This window comes from Elephantulus edwardii, unplaced genomic scaffold, assembly GCF_000299155.1.
Source record: "Elephantulus edwardii isolate Elephantulus edwardi_28Jun2011 unplaced genomic scaffold, EleEdw1.0 scaffold00025, whole genome shotgun sequence".
Taxonomy (NCBI): domain Eukaryota; kingdom Metazoa; phylum Chordata; class Mammalia; order Macroscelidea; family Macroscelididae; genus Elephantulus; species Elephantulus edwardii.
The window spans coordinates 18,397,021-18,419,237 of record NW_006399775.1 but is presented as its reverse complement, the minus strand read 5'-3'; the positions used below and the strand labels follow the sequence as shown (position 1 = coordinate 18,419,237).

The 22,217-nt window shown below is 38.7% G+C and overlaps 1 protein-coding gene across 1 annotated transcript in view; it reads left to right on the top strand.

Annotated features, from left to right (window-relative positions):
• NARS2 (asparaginyl-tRNA synthetase 2, mitochondrial (putative)) overlaps positions 1–22,217 on the top strand; it is a 182,351-nt gene that overhangs the window by 13,122 nt on the left and 147,012 nt on the right. The window contains exons 3-5 of the mRNA XM_006882893.1: positions 4,727–4,847; positions 7,683–7,823; positions 20,961–21,041. Of these exons, the coding sequence (XP_006882955.1) occupies positions 4,727–4,847; positions 7,683–7,823; positions 20,961–21,041 (343 nt within the window). The remainder of the gene's footprint in view (positions 1–4,726; positions 4,848–7,682; positions 7,824–20,960; positions 21,042–22,217) is intronic.

The following is a 22,217-nucleotide window of genomic DNA, read 5'->3' as shown; positions in this document are numbered from 1 at the left end:
GCTCCTCATTGGTTTATTCAGTTTTTGCCTTGGAGCTTTTATGCAAAAATTACATTAATGGAAGATAATCCATCTCTAATACACATCAGTGTAAATTTGGCTATGTTAAATGTTAGTCTTTTTTTAAATACATCATACTTTATTTGCTGTGAAATAGTACTATGAAATAGTTGTTCCTTGTGTAAAATTTCAAAGTATCTTTAAGAAAACTTCTACCAGTCAGCATTTGTTTAATCAGAATTTTCTAATAATGACAACTCCATGTAATTTTTGCATGTAATAGTTACAGTTTGCAATGATAACGTTTAAACTTTAAAAGATCCTAGAAGATTCAGTGGTCTTGTATTATTGAAAATCATAATAAAACTATATAGACCCTGTGTAAGTGTTCATTTACCTGACTGTTTAACCAACTAGAAAATTTCTGTCACTCACCTGCTAAATAGCAGGATTTATCATCATTTTATGTTAATGAATCTTTGATTTTGTTATTTAACTAAATGGCCTTGTAATTTTGGAGAATCTTTAGCTATCAGTGAATGAATCAGGCCCTCTGCAGCTGACTTCAGAGCATGCTACTTAGCATCGCTTGTGTTGGAAGAAGCAGAATCACAAATTAGTATCTGATATAGAGTGTCTTCTCCCCATGTGACCTTGGATTTGAAATAGTTGTGTGTTCTATGTCCTTGACATTTTAACAGTATGACAGTTGCAAGGATATTTCCAGTGGTACCTAAATTTTGGATTTTCTAGAGGATGACTGACTGTCACATTGAGATATTCTCGAGAGATTCAACTATGATAGTCACACATGACAAGTAGTTTACATTTTAAGTCAGAACAACTCAAAATAACCTTCTGTGCTTGATGAAAGTATACCACTCTTTTTTCTCCTATGAGGTAGTAATGACCAGTTGTGGGTTTTTTTTATAAGTTATGTAATAGTAAGTTCAAAAGGAAATAGCACATTATTAAATGTAATAAGCCAACAGAACTAGAAGAAGAATCTGACAAATTTTCTTTGAAAGATAACATACTTTCTTGAAGAAAGCATTTGTTATTATAAATATCTAAATTATTAACTATTAGAATTACAAAAGATGTTATGATCATTTAATTTCATTTTCTTAAGAGAGGACTTTTTAAATAAAATGAAGTTAGATTTTTCCCTAGTAATTTGTGGATGAACTTGGACTTCAAGCTGTATTAATTAATATGCAACACCTGGACAATTTCCATCTAGAATAATGAAGGAGGGGTGGGAAATGCAAAGACTCAAGAAAACAATTGGGTCCAAGGCTCAATGGACCAGGCAGACCACACCCTTCACTACTCTAGGAGGAGAAGAGTAGATGGTGGTGATCAGGACTTCAGAAGGCCCTAGACAGAACAGGAGGAAAATGTTGAACAAAATTCAAAATTAAAAAAAAAAACCCGACCAGACTTACTGGTCAGATAGAAATAGTGGGGCCTCTGAGATTGTGGCCCTTATACATCCTTAGCATTCCACAATAAAGAAAAAGTTGTTTAAATATTTGAAAAATAGAAATAACTAGTCTTTAGGGACGAATGGACCACACAGACTTCAGCTTCCAGGACCCTGAGACCAGAACTAGATGGTGTTTGCTTATCACTGCTGACCACTCTGAATGGGACTACAGCAGTAGATCCTGGGTGGAGTACAGGAAAGATGAACTAAGAAACATATGAAAGGCTAGAGTCTAACAGAAAATAGTGAAACCCCAAAGACTGTGAGCCGTACTCACTTTTTAAGCCTGGAATAAAACTCACACCTATGGCTCAACTTTTACCTAAACCCTATCTGTCTGTCTCCCCTTGCCTATGTTTCTTTCTCTCTCTATTATGTCAAGTTAAATACAACTTAGAGCCACCCTCTGTCAGGTTTCGAAGGCTGTAAATATTAGAGGGAGGAGACTGTTCGTTTTTCTCGCGTGGATTCAAATCGCCATAGACACACCACGTTTTGGTGAGCAACCCCCTGTTAGATACCACCAGCACAGCTGGCCAAGCAGGCCTGTAAAGGGAACAGTGCCACCAGGGAGGCACTTCTTATAATAACCGACCATATAAGGTCCAAAGATCAGTGCTTAACAAGGGTAAAACCCAGACACAGGAAGGAGTAGGAGAGAAGGTTTACTAGAAAGGAGAATTGCAGGGAGGAAGTGAGAAAATTGTGATGCCATTGCTGTGATTAATATTATGCAGCAAAATGTGTAGGTATTGTTGAATGGAAAACTAGTTTGCTTTGTAAAGTCTCACAAAAATCGCAATGAAACAGAAGATATGAAAGGACATTTGAAATGGGGGGAGCATACTTGCAAAAGGATAAAGGAGATAAGGAGGAAGCACTTCTAGCTATGCTAAAACTAATAACTTTTAAATAATACCTTTTTTTGGGTGTAAATTTACACAGCAAAGTAGGCTTCCATTTTAAATGGCTTAGTGGTCAGGAGTTGTGCTGCCAACCCAAAGGCATGTGGTTTATGTCCATCAACTGCTCAGAGGGAGAGTGATGGGCAGTCTTCTCCCGTTTGATTTACTGCTTCTGAAAACTCAGTAGAGGCTTAACTATGAGATGGTTCTAACTCAATAATACACAGCAACAACAATACTGTTTAGTGTCATTGGTTAAATTTTTCATAGTGGGTCACCATTCTCATTTCTGATCTGGTGGTTCTATTAATCTAGCATTCCTTCCTCATATTACCTTCTCATCTTTGCTTTAAGTGTTAATGATTTGGTCTTACATAGATAATTATTTAAAGTAGCAATTAATGATGTCAGTTTGAGGACTAAGGTGTATCTCCTTCAGGCCATCATAGTCTTTCCGAGCACCAGCTATGCATCTGAGAGCTGGACAATGAATAAGTATGACAGAAAAAGAATTGATGCCTTTGAGCTATGATATTGGCGACAAGCATTAAACATCCCATGGATGGCCAAGAGAACAAACCGCTATGTCTTGGAAAGGGTGCTGCCAGAGTGCTCTTTGGAGGCAAGAGTGATGAGGCTTTGCCTCACATACTTTGGGCACATTGTTAGGAGGGGCTGTTCCTTGGAAAGGGACATGATTCTGGGAAGGTGATGATGGTGGGTCGATGAAGGAGAGGTAGATGCTCAACCAGGAGGATTGACATGGTGACTGCTGCAATAGGCCCTTGTGTATCAGTAAGTGTGAGAATGACACAGGATAGAACAAGGTTCAGATCTTGTTCATAGGGCCACTATGAGTCATACTGTTGTTGTTGTTGTTAGGTGCCATCGAGTTGTAGACAACTGACTCATAGCGACCAGGAACGAAAGGCCTGAGCACTGTTCATAGAGTTTCCGGAGGCAAGCCATTTTGGAAGTGAATGCCACTCCTGCTTCCAGCATCACAGCAATCACAAGTTACCTCTGTACAGCAATGCACAGACCAGTGCTATGCCACCTAGAATAGTGTTTCTCAGAAAAACAATTTGAACCAGGCCTGAGTGCTGCAGATTAAAATCACCCAAGCAGTTGTGCTTGGTAGCATAACTTTCTGTCCACTAGGCCAACGTAGCTCTATCTATGAGTCATACTAGACTAGTCAAACGAGGCACCTAACAACAATAACAAGTATTCATGGTGCTTTTATTTTCTGAGCCAGTCTATTGAATTAGGATGAAAAGTAGCCTGCAGTAGTCACTTTTAACATTTAAATGGGATGCACTCCTAGCCTAAAGGAATGAAATCACTTCTTGGTGTTTTGAATCCACCAATGGCTTCACTGGAGAAAGATGGGCAATCTCTGGCCATGGCACTTAACACCCTGGAAACCCGATGAATGGTCAGTTATGAATTAGAAATGAATTGACAGCATTGAGTTTTGTTTTGCTGTCATGTTGTCCCTTGTCCATTCCTGTCCTCTTTGCCCTCTCCATCCCCTTTCCATCTCTCCCCTATCTTTCCATCTCTCTAATTTCCCCTGTCATCTTTGCTTTTGGGCATGTGTTGCCTGTTTGGTCTCATATGATTGCCGTGATAGCCAGGTGCTGTCTAGTTATTATAGTCTCTGATGTAGATGAGGCTGATTACTTTGTATCTTTGATTTCCTTCTTTCTTGTTTGCCTCAGAAAAGTGCAGACTAATAACTGTATTTCAGATGGCTGTTTGCAAGCTTTTAAGATTCCAAGAACCATTCACCAAATCAGGATGTAGAACATTGCCTTGGTGAACAATGCTTTGTTGACTGACCAAGCCACCTCACTAGTTAAAGCATTTTATTTTGAAATATTAGTAAGTTGCCCCCCAAAAAGTAGACTTTTCACATACAAGTTTTCTTCAGTGAACATATTTTACATTACCATCGTACCTTGTCAAAATTAGGAACTTGACCTTAATACAGTTCTGTAACTAAGTTATAGGCCTTAATTCTGGTTTTACCAATTTTTATATGCAATCTTTTCTTTTTTTGACCAGCTAAATTTTAATAAAAATAATTGTATTAACTCATGATTTTTTCTACTTTTTTTTCTACTTCACTGTTCTCAATTTAAAACGTGTAGAATTCATTTTTTTTTTAATAATTTTGGTATACAATAGAATATCCATTGATGAAGACTGGCCTATTTAAGTATAAAAGCTTATATCATTAAATAATGATCTAATGACAAGGTTTGCTTTAAAATGAGGGTTACATGTATGATACTTTCTTTAACCTTTTTTGTGTGTGTTTTTGTAGGGAACTAGCTTTTGGGAGTTCTGTGAAAATAGAAGGACAGCTTGTAAAAAGTCCCTCCAAAAGACAAAATGTAGAATTGAAGGCAGAAAAAATTGACGTCGTTGGAAATTGCAATGATAAGGTATAATTTCTGATGATTTTACTATTTACATAGAAATGGCAAATAAAAGCAGAAATCAGGTTCTGAGATTTCTACAAAAAAATAGACTGAAAAAAATTTGGTACTCAAATGAATGAAAAAGATAGATAACTTTGGTTTTGTTTTTTTTTTGTTCAGAGGGGATCTGCGATTATTAATGTTTAAAAAATTGGCTTAAGTTTCACTCTTCCTGACCACCCTTGGCTTTTATTGATGTCTTCATCTTCATTTCTCCTCTGTTCCCTGTAGTTTTAAAGTATTCAAATATTAGGTAATTCTAAATGCCTCACAATTTTTATTGACCTGGTCACATTTTCACTTTAGTAAATAAAGTACATTTTTGGTATCTGACATGTAAATTAATAATGCACTTCTTGTTGTTGTTGTTATGTGCCGTAGAGTCGCCTGCGACTCATAGCGACCCTATGTACAACAGCCCTAAACTCCGCTCTGTCCTGTGCCAATCGCACTGTCTCTGACACTCCCATCCCTATTATCCCAGTCACTGAATCAATCCACCTCATAGAGGGCCTTCCTCTCCTGCGCTGTCCCTCCACCCTCCCAAGCATGATGTCCCTCTCTAAGGGATGTCTCCTCACAACATGTCCAAAGTAAGTTAGACGGAGCCTCAGAATCCTTGCCTCCAAGGAGCCACCCGGTTTAACCCTCTCCAGGACAAATCTGTTTGTTTTCCTAGCAGTCCATGGTATTCTCAATAGTCTTCTCCAGCACCACAGCTCAAAGGCATCAATTCTCCTTCTATCCTCCTTGGTCATTGTCCAACTCTCTGATGAATAACAAGTGATTGCAAAAACCATGGCCTGTATCAGACGCACCTTAGTCTCCAGAGAGACACCATTGCTCTTCAGCACTTTGGAGAGGTCCCTAACAGCAGACTTTCCCATGGCAATGCGCCTTTTAATTTCCTGGCTGCTGGTGCCAAGACTGTTGACTATGGAGCCAAGCAAACTAAAGCTGTGTACAATCTCAATCTCTTCACCATCCATCCTGATGCTGCCAATTGGTCCAGTGGTGAGAATCTTTGTCTTCTTGACATTGAGCCTCAATCCATATTGTAGGCTGCAGTCCTTGACACTCTGCAGCAGGCGCTTCAGGTCCTCCTCAGTTTCAGCAAGCAGGGTTGTGTCATCCGCATAACGCAGATTGTTGATAAATCGTCCACCAATCTTGACCCCACATTTCTCCTCATAGAGCCCAGCCTCTCGGATAATCTGTTCTGCATATCGGTTGAAAAGGTATGGAGATAGGACGCATCCCTGGCGTACACCCTTCCCAATTTTGAACCATGCAGTGTTCCCTTGCTCTGTTCTGACGACTGCCTCCTGGTCCAAGTATAAGTTTCGCATTAGAACGATCAAGTGTTCTGGGATTCCCATTCTTCTCAGAGTCAGCCACAGTTTGTTATGATCTACACAGTCAAATGCCTTTGCATAGTCAATGAAACACAGATAGACATTCCTCTGGTATTCCAGAGCCAAGAAAGAGGAGATAGAAGATTTTTACCAACTTTTACAATCGGAGATTGATCAGACATGCAACCAAGATGCATTGATAATAATGGGTGACTGGAATGCAAAAGTCGGGAACAAAAAGGAAGATTCAGTAGTTGGAAAACATGGACTCGGTGACAGAAATGGAGCTGGAGAGAGAATGATCGAATTTTGCACAATCAATGACTTATTCATAGCAAATACATTTTTTAAGAGGCATAAACGCAGGTTACATACCTGGATTTCACCTGATGGCATGCATAGGAATCAGATCGATTACATATGTGGAAAGAACCGCTGGAGAAGCTCAATATCAGCTGTGAAAACTAGGCCAGGAGCTGATTGTGGAACAGACCACCAACTACTCATATGCAAATTAAAGCTAAAGCTGAGGAAAATTAAACCAAATCCGAGGCAACCAAAATATGACTTTGAGTCTATCCCACCTGAATTTCAGAACCATCTCAGGAACAGATTTGAGGCTTTTAACACTAATGAACGAAGGCCAGATGAGTTGTAGGAGGATATCAAGGGTATCATCCAGGAAGAGTGCAGACAGTCATTGCAAAGACAGAAGAGGAAGAAAAGACCAAAATGGATGTCAGAAGAGACTCTGAAAATTGCACTGGAGCGTAGAGAAGCCAAAGCACAGGGAAGAATTCAAGATACTAAAGAGTTGAATAGAAGATTTCAAAAGGCAGCACGGGATGACAAAGCAAAATAGTACAATGAAATGTGCAAGGAGTTGGAGTCGGAAAATCAAAAGGGCCGAACTCGCTCAGCATATCTTAAGCTCAAGGAACTGAAGAACAAATTCAAATAACGCACTAGACCTCAAAAAACATAATACTGTAAAGGAAATGACTAGCAGTATAGTTCTTTAACTTTGCTTCTTTGTTGTTTTTTATGTTGAAACTTTGGTTTTTATCTGAAAATCTGCTTCTGTTCTCTTGGTCTCACTACATGAGTATGCGAAGATTAGAAATCTGTCTAGGCAGAACTATTAATTCTTTGGACATAAATTTTTCTGTCTTCACTGTTCTGCCAAGTGAAAGAAAGCTTCTTTCCCTCTTTTGTGTTAGGGATCTTCAAGATATTTTGGCAGAATTCAAATTCAGACCTTTTTGATATTCTCCTGACTTTTGGGGATCAATAACTGACTATAACCAGTGCTGTTAAGAAATAAAAGAACACATCTTAATTTTGTTCAAAGCTCTGCTATTTTAAAAAGTGTCTTGAAAATGGATTTTATGAAAGTCTCAGTTTTACATTCTAATTTGTGTTTTTTTTTTCCTTTTGTTGGCAGACTTTCCCTTTTAAATATAAAGAGAGGCATCCTCTGGAATATTTAAGACAATATCCTCACCTTCGGTGCAGGACTAATGCTCTGGGTTCTATTTTGAGGGTGCGAAGTGAAGCTACGGCTGCCATTTATTCTTTCTTTAAGGTAAGGAGCTTTACTTCTAGTGTAATTGCATCATTGTCATGCTGGAGTTGCTTCATTCTAGAAGTTCTATTAGTTATTTCCAGCACCCTTAACTTGTGTGATGCTGCTAAGTTGTCACAGTCATGTATGCATGTTTGCATGTGTGTGCTTTATATATGTGTATATATGTATAGTTTGTTTGATAGCCTTTTTAAAGAATAAATGGTTTAAAAGAACCTGCACATATTTAGAGTACATGATTTGGTAAGTTCTTACATGTGTATATAGTGGTACAGTCCTATGGAGTTGCACGACTAACCCCAGAGGCCACAATTTTCTGGCGGTTTGAATCTACCAGTGACTCCATGGAAGAAAGATGGGAAATCTCCTCCCATGATTTACATTTGCAGAAACTCAGTGGGGGGCCAGTTTTGAATTGGTTCAGACTCTGCAGTGATGAGTGTGAGGGAGGTTTTTATATATTTTATATATTTATGTATCTGTGAAACTTTCACCACAATTATGACAATAAACATATCCACGACCCCCAAAATTTTCCCAGGGGCCCTTTGTAGTCCCTCCCTGTCCCTCCTCTTCCCAAACCAACCAATTATCTGTTGCCTTTTCCTATTATTAATTCATTTATAGTTTCTTTAATTTTTTAGAAATTTAATACATAAACTTTTTTGTCTTTTTTTTTTAAATAATTTTTATTTATTTTATTTTATGTGTGTACCGTCAAATTGGATCTGACTGGTACAGGAGGCGATTGTTCCTCCTTCTTCAGCAGAGCATCTGTTGGATTTGAACCGCGTACCTCTGGGATTGCAGTGCAGTTTTTTTGTCTTTTTTTACCCAGCATAATTATTAAAAGATTTCATACATGTTGATATGGTATAATAGTTCTTTTTTTTAAATGTAGTTATTAAATAGTATTCCATTGAATGACTCTACCACAGTTTATTATATATTTGCCTGTGAGACATTTGGATTGTGTCCAGGTTTTTGTTTTTTGATATGTTGGGTTTTTGTTTGTTGTGTTTTTTTCTAAACCATCTAAAATCACTGTGAACATACAGGGCTTTGTGCAGACTTATATTTCTGTTTTTCTTTTCTTGAATAAGTAACCAGGAGTAGAATTATAAACAAGTATATGTTTAACCTTTTTAAGAAACTTCTAAGTTATTCTATAGCTTGATTTTAAATTTTACTTGTAAGTGGAGCTCTGGTGGCCTAGCGGTAAGGAATTACCCTCTGCCAGCCTAGAGGCAGGTGTTGCATGGGAGAAAGATCTTTATGTGCTTTACAGCCTCTGAGCACCCTCTGTGGAGGGTCGGCTGTGAGTCAGCTCCCACTCCACAGTAACCAACATCAGTTGGTGTGTGGTGGTGGGGCTCTAGTGGTGGAGGCTGTAGGCAGTTATGCAGCTGACCCAAAGAAGACGCTGTTTTAGCTTTTGGAATTTACCAGCAGCTCCGCAGTAAAAGATGGGCAGACAGTCCCTGCATGTGTGATTAACAGCTTGCAAAAATTGGCTGGTGATTCAACTCTGAGTCATTTCTGACTCAAGGGCAATGAGTTGAGTTCAGTGGAATTGGTGTGTAGTGATATATCATTTTGATTTTAATTTGCATTTTCCTATTGACTGATAATGTTGATCATCTTTTCATGTGTTTATCCGCCATCTGTAGATTTCCTTCAGTGAAATATTCTTCCAGTGTTTTACTAATTTTTGTATAGAGTTGTTTTCTTATCGTGAGTTTTGAGAGTTCTTTGTATTTCTTTACCAGACACTCACTTTTTCTCATAGAACATACCTTGTCTTTTTATGCTCTTATTAGTATCTTTTGCAGAGAAAGAAGCTTTTAATTTTGTGGTACAATTTTCCATTTGTTGAAGTATTGTGCTTTTAGTCTTGTATCTAAGGAACTTTTGCCTATCCCAAGGTCACAAATACTTTCTGCTGTTTTCTTCCAGATATTTTGTTAGTTTCAAGTTTAACACTTAAGTTTGTGAGCCGTTGTAGTGTTTTTGTGTATGTCATAAGGTATAGACTTAAGTTCATTTTTATGCATGTGGATGTGCTGTTACAGAACTGTTTGTTCCAAGTCTGTCTCCATTGTGTTGCCTTTCTGCCTTAGCCAAGTATCAGTTGTCAATATATGTTTGCGTCTATTTCTGAACTCTCAGTCCTGTTCCATTTCTCTGTCTTTGTACATTCTGTTTTGATTAATATAGCCTGCAATTTTGTAAACCAGACAGTGTTTTCCCCCAAATTGATTTTTCCCTTTTAGAGTTCTTTTAGGTTTCCAAGCTCTTTGCATCGTTATGTGAATTTTAGCATCAGTTTGTTAATTATTATGAGGACGGTTATAAGATTTCAAGTGAGATTACAGTGAATCTGTAGACTGATTTTTGTGGAGGATTGATCTTAACAATATTGAGTCTTCCAGACCATGAACAAGACTTAACTCTTTGTTTCTGTAGGCCTTTAAGCAGTAATTTTTAGTTTTCACTCTTTCGTATTTTTTGTCAGCTTTATCCCTAAGCACTGCATACTTTTTGGGTCTTGTTATAACTACTATTTTGAAAGCTTCACATTTCAGTTATTCTTGCTTGTGTAAAGAATTGTGATCAATGTTTATATCATTTGCATCCTGCACCCTTGCTATTAAGTTGACTCATTACTTTTAGTAGTTTGGTTTTGTCATTTCATCCATTTTTTTTACATAGATAATTATGTCATCTGTGAGTAAGAATAGTTTTACCTCTTCTTTTTTCATGTGGGTAAATTACTTCCGTTTCCCCTCTTCCCTTTCCCCCCCTTTTTTTCTGATTACACTGGCTCAAATTTCTAGGATAGTGTGGGCTTGAAGTGGTTTCATTCTAAATGTTAAGAATTATTTAGTCCTTTACTATGACCATGACATGATACTAGACTTTTGGTCTTGACTCTAAACAAGATACTTTTAAAAAAACCCCAAAACCCTGAGGATTGTGTGGAATGTTTTTTTTTTTAAGCCTCTTGTTTAGAGTCAACAAGACCTCCCACAGGGCCCTTGTATTGAAAGCCACTGCCCTGCTGGGCTGGACTGTAACTTGGGCACTTTGTTTTGGTTGAGGGTCTCCTGGAATGTTTGGTTGTTTTTGTTTAAGTCTCTTGTTTAGAGTCAACAAGAGCTCTGTGAGCGCCCTTGTATTTAAAAGTTGTTTGGGGCCCAGGGCCTTGTGTTACTATATTTTGTAGGATCATTCTTCTAAGTTGTATAGCACTCTTCTGTCAATTTGCTGTACTGAGGTAATCTACGTTTGCTGTGATGCTGAACCTTGGGTCAAATGCCATAACAGCTGCCCTTGGTAGACATTGTTTTGTGGAGCTCCCAGTTTAAGACAGGTTTGGATGCAGAAGTGGACTCCACTTCCTAAACCACATGCCTCTGGAAACTATGAACTTAGAGAAACAGTGATAGTTATAGAAAGGCTTCACGTGACCATGATGTTAACTGTAGATTTTTCAGTTGCGCCTGATCCACGCTATGGTCTTTGCAATTACATGCTATGCATCAGAGAGTTGGACAGTGACTAGGGATGATAGAGAATTGATGCCTTTGAGCTGTGGTGCTGGAGAAGAGTGTTGAATATACCATGGACTGCTAGAAGAACAAACAAGTTTGTCCTGGACAGGGTGAAGCCAGAATGCTCCTTGGAGTCAAGGATTCTGAAGCTTTGTCTGACATACTTTGGGCATGTTGCAAGGAGGGACTGGACCTTGGAGAGGTACATCATGTTTGGGAGAGTGGAGGGATGGCGTAGGAGAGGAAGACCCTTGATGAGATGGATTGATTCTGTGATTGGAGTGGTGGGAATGAGTGTGTTTGAGACGGCGAGGTTGGCACAGGATAGAACGGTGTTTAGTGCTTTTGTACATAGGGTTGCTATGAGTTGCAAGCAACTTGATGGCACATAACAACAACAACAACAACTTATCTGTTTGAGGAAGTTTCCTCCTATTCTTGGTTTGCTAAGAATATGTGGGATAAAGTTTCATTCTCCCTGCCTCTAAGGAGCACTGTGTAAGCACTTTGTCCAAAATGTATTTGTTTGTTCTTTTGACAGTCCATGTGACATTCAGTACTTTCTTCTAACACCGCAACTCAAAGGCATCAATTCTTTTTTCATTTTACTCACTGTTGAAAAGACCATGGATTGGCAATTTCCATTCTTTCTCCATCTATGATGATTGCATATTAGCCCAGTAGTGAGGGTTTTTGTTACCTTGATATTGAAATGTTATCCATATTGATTGTCTGTCTACAGCACAGGCTTCAGATCTTCTTCACTTTCAGTAAGCAGAGTCTTCCTCCAATCTTGATGTCTAATTCTCCATAGGTTCAACTTTCTGAATTTATTCCGCATATAGATTACATAGGTATGGACAAAGGGTACAGCCTAGACACTTAACTTGTCTTGATTTTTAAACCACAACAGTGTTGCCCATTTATTTTGTTGAAAAAAAGATTTTAAAAAAAATTTATTTTATTTTATTTTATTATTTTTGTGTGAGTGTACTGTCAAATCAGGTCTGACTGGTACAGGAGGAGATTGTCCCTCCTTCCCCGGCAGAGCATCTGGTGGATTCGAACCGTGCGCCTCTAGGACTATAGTTGCAGCTCCTTACCACTAGGCCACCAGAGCTCCCCTGAAAAAAAAGGTATTTTTTAAATAAGTAAATCCTTGGTCTTGTTACTGAACGCAAGGGGTTCTTTCCATAGTCAGTCGCCAGTAAGACAAACTGAATGCAATATCCATAAATGCACTTTATTACAGATAACTGCCTCCCTGTCTGGGAGTGGTCATGGCCTTATATGCTAGGGTGAAACTCTAGCTCATTTAACAATGCACTTTTGTTAGTAAAAAAAGGTGATTTCTACATCTGAAAAGGACAGGTCCTATCTATGTATCAGTAATTCAGGAAGGCCCCAGTTCTCCTCCTGGTAAACAGGCGATTATGACACAGTTTACATATGACTGGAGAACCAGCTTCACCAGCATCTAGGATAGATGCATTTCCTCTTCTGGTAAACAGACAGATTAAACTACTCTATATGACTAAAGACAGGAGACAGGCTAAGCAACTAGTTTTGCAGGCTGAAGAAAAAGAACTTTAGTTTTATAACTGATACCTATATAGAGAATTCTGAACTTATTAATACCACCCTATCAGTCTTAATAAACTTCTTTCATATGCAATCTATACCATCTTATTTCTTCCCAAGACCATATTTACTAACTATTGATCTTGTTTCCAACTCTCATGTTTCTTCACTGGTTATTATCAGCACACTTGATTGCACCTGGAGGAAGAATATGGCAGTTCCCTTCCCCCGCTAAACTTGATCACTTCCTGAAAAACTTAATAACATCTAAGCTGGTCGTATCAAAGACCAGACCAGACAGTGTATCCTGATAAGGGTCTGAGTCTGATCACAATAGCCCAAACCTAACTTAACACTCTACATTGCGAGAAATACCATCTTAGTCCTTCCCAGGACCCCTATAAGAAGGAACCACCCCCAAACTACCTGTGCGCCATTTCGGCCAGGTTAATTGGAGTCCCTTTCAGACCGTGCAATAAAGGCCTGTTCGTTTTTTGGGACCAGTTTCTTTCTTTCTCTCCCTCACTCTCTTTCTTTCTATCTGACAGCACCTTTGTTTTGTTTCAGAAAATTTGCTAATTATTTCTATTCCAAAGAATGGTAAAAAATGTCAATTTCTTTTTTTGTTATTGTTGATTGTTTTTTTATTTATTTGCTTACAAAGTTTGTACACATTGTGTTTCACACTATTGCCATTCACATTGTGTTTCATATAATCGTCATGCTTTGTTAAGTGCCATTGAGCCGTAGAAGATTCATAGTGACCCTCTGAACGAAAGACTTGAACACTTGTATAACTCATCGTTTCTTCAAGTTCCTTGGGTTTCTGGAGGTAAGCTATTTTGGAAGTGGATCCCACTTCTGCTTCCAAGCTTGTTTTAATTGGGGAGCTCCACCAAACACTGTCCACCCTGGGTAACTATTATCGCATTTGACTCATCAGTGTCACAGTGTTTGGCATCATGGCAACCACGAGTTACCTCTGTACAGCAGATGGACAGACAAGTGCTATACCACTTAGAATATTTGACTAAAACCAATTAAAATCAGGCCTGAGTGCCACAGATTAAAATTGTCCACCTTTGGCTTGGTAGCATAGCTTTCTATCTTTCTCGTTATTGTTGTTGTTGTTAAGTGCTTTTGAGCTATAGATTACTCATAGTGACCCTGTGAACGGAAGACCTGAACACTTGTATAATTTTCAATGTTACATCATGTTTGTAGAGTTTCTGGAGGCAAGCTATTTTGGAAGTGAATGCCACTCCTGCTTCCAAGCTTGTTTCAGTCGGGAGCTCCACCAAACACTGTCCACCATGGGTAACCATAATTGCATTTGTCACATCAGTGTTATGTTTTATAAAATTAATTTTAATTTCTTTTTTTTTTACATTGGTATTTGGTATGTAATTTTGGATTATTGTTGTTGTTACATGCCGTTGAGTTGCTTGCGACTCTTAGCAACCCTGTGTACAATAGTCCCGAAACCTGCTCTATCTTGTGCCAATTTTACTGTCTCTTATACCCCTACCCTCATTACCCAAGTCACCAAAGCAATCCATCTCATCGATAGTCTTCCTCTTTCTCTCTCTGTCCCTCTACCCTTCCAAGCATAATGTCCCTCTCCCAGGACTCATCCCTCTTTGCAACATGCCCAAAGTATGTCAGATGAAGCCTAAGAATCCTTGTCTTCAAGGATCAGCCTGTTTCTACCCTCTCTAGGATGAACCTGTTTGTTCTCCTAACAGTCCATGGTATATATTCAACCCTCCTCCAGCACCACAGCTAGAAGAAATCTCTTCTGTTTGTATCATCCCTAGTCATTGTCCAGCTCTCTGACTCATAGCAAGCAATTGTAAAGACTGTGACCTGGACCAGGTGCACCTTAGTCTCCAGACCGACATCATTGCTCTTCAGTTCTCTGGAGAAATCCCTGGCAGCCAGCTTTCCCAATGTAATTCATCTCATGATTTCCTGGCTACTGGTGCCAAGAGTGTTGATTGTGGAACCAGGCAAATTAAAGCTGTTAACAATCTCAATCTCTCACCATCTATCATGATGCTGTCAATCAGCCCAGTGGTGAGAATCTTTATTTTCTTCATGTTGAACTTCAATCCACATTTAAAACTGTAGTCCTTGACCTTCTGCAGCAAGTGCTTTAGGTCCTCCTCAGTTTCAGCAAGCAGGGTTGTGTCATCTGCATAATACAGGTTGTTAACAAGTCTTCTTCCAATCCTGATGCCACATTTCTCCTCATACAGCCCGGTCTCCCAGATGATCTGTTCTTCATATAGATTGAAAAGATGCGGAGATAGGACACATCCCTGGCAAATCCCTTCCCGATTTTGAACCAAGCATTGTTTCCTTTCTCTGTTCTGACGATTGCCTCCTGGTCCAAGTATAGGTTTTACATAAGCACAATTTTGGGTAATAGTCATATTACCTAGTTGTCTTTTTTAGTTGTATGGGTATTAGACAACACTGTACTTGATGATGTCTTGAAATCCTCTTTTTGACAATTTGTTACTGTTGGCTTGGTAGACCATATGATTGTCTGACTCATAATGTTAGTCCCAGTTCATTATAGGAGTCAAACTGCCAATCTAAAGGCATGTGGCTAAGATCCACTATTTGCTCTGTGGGAGTAAGATTGTCAGTCTCCTCCTGTGCGATTTATTGCCCCTGAAAACCTGCTGGAGGGTAGGCAGTTTGTTAGTCTGTACTCAGTGGTATATGACAGCAACAGCAGCACCTGCAATATCTGTCTTCAGGCACTCCATTTCATTTTGACAATTTTAAATTTTCCTACATTCCTACTTCCAACATTCACTGTTGTGAGTACTAATGGGAGTTTGCAGCTGTTTTTTCTCATTTCGAGTTGCACCATATCAGCAAGTGAAATTCCCCTAAGTTTTACTTAATTCTTAATTTTTGTCATTGTGGTTGACTCCATTTGGAGGAAGCAGCTTTTCTCCAGTGGTATTTCGAGTGCCTTTCACCCTGAGGGGCTTATCTTTCAGCACTATTGGTTAGACAGTCTTCAACTATTTTTAACTAGTTAATTTTAATTTAACTTGTTAATTTTGTTTCTTTAAGAAGTGTGTGACTGGGTCTGTCTTAATCTAGAAGACCATCTTAAGTCTCCCCACTATGGGTAACTGTACTGGTGTTATTTGAACAGGGAGCGTCACACAGAAAGACCAAGTGAAAGTTGGCGATTTTGGCCACTAGATGGTGATATTGGCAAACCATTGACAAGTTGACTTTCTCTTTGTGGTTATTTTTTGTTACCTGCAGCCTTTACTAATATGCAAACAATTTAAAAATGAAAGAACATTTAAAAAAATTTAAAAACCTGAGTCTATTAAAGTAATGTAAAAATTAAGTGGTAGAAAATAACTTTAATTTGAGCATTATTGCTAACGTTGTTTGTTGTGTACCGTGAAGTCAGAACTGACCCATAGTTGACCCTCTGTCACGTTTTTAGAGAGTTATTGTCACTGGAAGAAACTGCCTATTCTTGTCACAAAACAGCTGGTGGCCTCAAACTGCGTACCTTCAGGATTGCAGCACAGCTTCTTGCCACTAGGCCCCCAGACCTCCCTTTATTGCTAATAAGCTAATTAAAAAGTTGAGACCTTTTACAAGAGCTGTAAGTATATTTTTTAGTTATAAAACTGAAAATAGCAATATATTATGTGAGCTGCTTGTTAGGGACCTCTGATGGCTTAGTAGTAAGGAGGTGCACTGAAAACCCAGAAGAGGTTCAAATGAACCAGCTACTTACTTCATGGGGAAAAGATGGGCAGTCCACTCCTTTGTGATTTCCTGCATCTGAAAACTTACTGCAGGGGTAGCTACTAGTTGGTTCCAACTCAGCGTTACATAGCAACAACAACAAATAAAGCCTCTTTTAGTGACACTCGGGATTAAAGAAGTTATTGATGGGCTGTACACTCAAACCAAATGCATTGCTTTCAAGTTGATTCTGACACAGAGCAATCGGATAGGGCAGAGTAGAACTGCCCTCCAGAAGCTGATTTGTCTCATCTTGCTGCTGCACAATGACAGGTGGATTCAAACTGATGACCTTTGGAATAGCAGCTGATAGATTCAGATAGTCCGCTGTTTGGTTAGCAGCTCAGTGCCTAATCCACCGCACCAGCAGGACTCCTCTGGAGTGTTATTCCCAAACCAAAACCAACCCCACTGCTGTTGAGTCAATTCTGACTCATGGAGACCCAACCCTCTTTCAAGTTTCTGAGGCTGTACATCTAAACAGGAGGAGAAAATGACATCCTATCTTGGTAAGGAGCCCTGGGGCCACTTTATTTAAGAACTGAAGGGCAGTTCATATTTACATTAACTCTACAGGCAAAAAGCCCCACTAATCTTCTTTAATAAGGAAAGAAAATCCTAGGGAGTGTTTCTGCTGTATTTTGTGAGGTTGCTGTGAGTCCAATATACTACAACAACAGAAGTATTTGGTACTCTTTTTCTTCTGATTTTTTCTTTCTGTTTCAAAAAAGATGTGGATATGTTAGAAATGAAATTTTTATCTATTTCAAATTCATCAGTAAAAACATGGGAATACAGAAAGGATATAGAAATTGTTGTTGTTGTTATGTGCCATCAAGTTATCTGTGACTCATGGCAACCTTCTGTACAGTAGCTCAGAATCCTACCTTATCCTAAGCCAGTCTCACTGTCTCCAACACACCTACCCCAATTACGCCTCCTACTGTGTCAGTCCATCTCACCCAGGGTCTTTCTCTCCTGTGCTCCTTCCAAGTGTGATGTCCTTCTCCAAGGACCGGTCCCTCCTGGCAACGTACTCATTGTGTATGTGTGACATGGCTAATTATTTGGTTTGAATATAAAAAAACATTTGTGTATATAACTTGGTTTACGAATGTAAGGGACCTGTTTGCTAATGATGAAATAAAACTTAGTTATGTAGATTTTAAAAGTTATGAACGTTGGGAGTCATTTTGAAGAGCAGTTTTTCTCAGACGACTATGGATTCCTTTGTTTAGGCATGAATTTTTTTTTTTTTTTTTTTTCATTTTAGTTGAAGTGTCCCTAGAATGTGCTGTAGACTTCCTTGTCTTCCTAAATTGAGTCAGGCAACTTGAAGTTCTCATTGTGTCAGGCAAGGTCCTCTTCACAGCAGTTCCCTCAGAGCCTGAAGAAGACATGGTGTCTTCTTTGCCCCTGTGTTGACTGACTCGTACTGCTGTACCTTTGAGTTCTTGTAACTGTGCAGTTTACTAATCAGAATTTACTAAGGGTTTGTTCTGACTCCATGGTAAACAACAACAACAACAACAACAACAAAAAACAACTTTTTGGTGGTTTGGTTTTGTTTCCTTTTGGTGTCATTACTTGTTGTCAGTGGCATGCCTGTGGCTAGCAGTTCTTCTGAAGCTTCTTACCAACTGCTTCAGGTCAAATGATAATACTTGTCTGGGCTGTTATGTGAAAGAAAAATAGTCTTCATTTCCTCTGGGGGACATGTCTGTCTTAGTACGTCAATTTTGTAAATTTCAAATATTCAGAAGCTTTCTAAAATATCTAGTACTGGTAGAATTTTGAAACTCCATCTCATTTTGGGCATGTGGCCAGGAGGGACTGGTCATCATGCTTGGAAGGGCGGAGGGAGAGAGGAAGATTCTGGATGAGATGGATTGATAAAGTAACTAGGGGCCATGGGGGTAGGTGTGTCAGAGTCAGTGAGTCTGGCTCAGGACAGGGCAGGTTTTAGAGCTGTTGTTCATGGGGTTGCTTTGAGTCACAGGCAGCTTGATAGCACATAACAACAACAGTATGAAATACCTGATTCTAGTATAGCTCTGGTGGCCTAATGTCAAGAAGCTGCACTGCAATTCCAAAGGCATGTGATTCGAGGCCACCAGCTGCTTCACAGGAGAAGGATGGACAGTCTCCTCCCATGCAATTACTGCCTCTGAAAACACCCTGGAGGTTTAGCTATGTGTTATTTCCAACTTGTCAACACAGGTATATATATATCAAAATCTTTACCTAGTTAGAGGTAATATGTGGAGTCTGATAATTTGGATCAAAGTGTTTATTTTCTCTTTGTTTGGGTTTTTTTAGCCCTTCTCTGGCTTTCATAGCTCTAAGTGGGAAGCCTTGGATGGTGCAACTCCCTGACTCTGGTAACCTGTTTTCAGGCAGCTGCTGAGAGGGCTCCCACCACTCCCCGCTGTTTATTTTCCTTTTTATCTCTGGAGCTTGATACTTACTTTCCCTTTTTGAACTTTGTTCTCACTGCATTACTACTCTTCCTTTGTATTCTTTCTTTTGTACCTTTTGGTAATGTTACGGACTTTGATAAATCCTGCTAACAGAATTAAAGCTTAATAAAAGATTTGTGGCTTCTTTTAAAAGGTTTAGCATTAGTTGAATGTTGAAAATGATTCCCACTGCTGGTGTAATTGTCTTTTTTTTTTTTATTCTACACAGTTCTTTTCTGAGGCTTGTAGTACTGTTTCTTGTGGCATTTGACCAGTTTTAACTTTGGCACTTATTATTTAGCCGTTAAGTTTTCTCCTCCCTCTCCCCCGCCCCTTCCCCACCCTCATTTCCTTTGGATTTCTCACTTCCTTTCTTTGTTTACTGCAACTCATGCTCACAGTTGCCTGCATTTTATGTGGAATAAATGATTCATGTCCATAATTCTTGGCTCCTAGGAGATAAAAATTTTATGCAGTAATGTTATTGATTATATCTCATTGGTTCTCTGTAATGTGCTCTGTGAAGCACCTCTCAGAATGGTGGTTCTCAGGGTTAAGTACATACTTCGATACTTTGAAAGATTCTTAATTTATATTTTGTATCTTTAATCCTTCTATGTTGTGTGGCCTATTGTTGACTGAATGTTTTTGTATTCAGAAGCCAGAATTGAAGTAGCCAGAATAATTTAAAAATTTTTAGAAAGGACCAGGCAAATTCATGAGGCCCCCCCTCCAATAACATGCAAGAACATTTTACATTCCACCACTGGTGGGCAGAATTTAGCAGAGATTAGATGTGTCTGTGTAAATTTATTGTATTGATTTCAAAGTCAAAGTTTTAGATTATACTCTGCATTGACCCTTCAGCACCTGCTGTTCTGCCTTTATAAATTCATTTTTATCTACCTCCACTTCCACCCAGCAACATTGCACTCCATGTAACCTTTTGCCTGCATCCATGGTCACAGTGAAAGGCGCATAACCTTGAAGTTATCTCAGTCCTCCTAGCAGCGGTCTTTTGTGGTTCACTAATGGAAATAGTCTCCAGCTTTTGAACGGAAGGACTGGTATTTGGGCACCTCAGTAATGGATGGATTTGCTGCTCATAATTTTTCAAGTGAAGTCCATGTACAGTGCACTGTGCCATCAATTTAAGGACAGAGACTTCCCACAAATTATTTCTGCCTTTTTCACATTCTGATAATTTCTTTAGCCTCTTGTTTGTCAGCTTTAAATTTTATTCTTTTTTGACAGTCAAAGGTCTCATTCCAAAATCAAGGTAATGGAGATTTGTTTTGATTCTTTTATATTATCTTTGTAATGTGGGCAACATCATTATGCATTAGGCCCTTATACCTTAAAAGTGTGAGAGTGTGTGTTTAAACCACTGTCAGTACAGTATCACTGAAGAGCAAGCCTGAAGACCAACGTTCCAGTCCTGGCTCTGCCCCTGAACAACTGTGTCACTTTTGATAAGTCACTAATCTGTCTGCATCGGAGTTTCCCTACTTTTAAAATGAAGAAGTTGGAGTAGTTAATATCTAAATCTCTTCCTCATTTGAAATTCCGTGTTCTGGTGTGCATAGTAAACACTCAACCAACCTTAAATGATCTTATATTTGAAGAGTTAGTGAGGGATTTGAGACAACATTCTCTCAGTGTCACTTTATAGGTAAAATAAGGTAATGCTTATGTTCTTGGAATTGTTTCTTCTGCAGATATACGGTAAAATGTATTTTTCTTTCTAGGACAATGGCTTTGTGCATATTCATACCCCAATAATAACGTCCAATGACTGTGAGGGAGCTGGAGAACTTTTTCAAGTTCAAGTAAGTTGTGGTTCCCATGTTGAAAGACATGTTTCTATTTGATGTTTTTTTTTTTTTAATATGAAGATTTGCTCTAAGTTTAAGAAATGTATGCACAGAAGACTATAATCAGTCTCTGAAATTTTGTCATTCATTGTTGTTATGCACCTTCAAGTCGGGACTGACTCATAACTGACCATTTGGTGGCTTTTTCAGAAACTGTAAATCACATAAGAGGAGATTATTCATCTTTCTCTTGTGGAGCAGCTGGTAGATTCGAACAGTCTGCCATTGAGTTGACAGTGCAACTCTTTACCCATTAGGCTACCAGAGCTCCTTTTATTTTTAATAATGCTTAAAAAAACCCCACATATAGAAAATTAAAATTGTTCTGGTTCTCTGTTCTTTCTGCTGTATCACTTAAATTATGAACAAAAAGAGAATTAATTCCCCATTTGCTTTTCTTATCATATTTTGTCAATATTAACTGGTGAAATAGGGAAAATTGAGAAGTTTAATGAAGATCCCAAGGTGTCTTCTGTGCATATTTAACTGCTAGTTAGTATTTTTAGATGTTTTAAAAGATAAATAAAAGTTGGTATTTTTAAGATGTCAGTACCACCCAAAGCAATCTATAGATTCAATGCAGTTCCAATCAAAATTCTAACAGCCTTCTTTGCAGAAATGGAAAAGCCTGTTCTAAACTTTGTTTGGGAAGATAGGAGACCTGAATAGCTAAAAAAAAATGTTGAAAGAGGTGAAAGTAAGAGAGATCATGCATCCTTATTTTAAAACGTACTTGGGGGGGGGGATAGGGGAGGGGGGTGTGCGGGGAGAAGGGTGCAACAATGAATGAATGGAATTCCAAAATCTCTGTTCATTGAAATGAAAAATAAACAAACTAAATTAAATTTTTTAAAAAGACATTAAAAAAAAAAGCCCGTACTTGATAACTACAATAGTCAAAATAGCCTGTCACTGGTCTTTAGACACATAAATCAATTTAATAGAGTTGAGAGTCCAGGGAAAAGCTATATATATTCAGTTGATTTTGTCCATTTGCTAAGGGAAGAAAATTTTCTTAATAATGGAAAGGGTTGAACCGGGTGGCTCCTTGGAGGCAAGGATTCTGAGGCTCCGTCTAACATACTTTGGACATGTTGTGAGGAGAGACCGGTCCTTAGAGAGGGACATCGT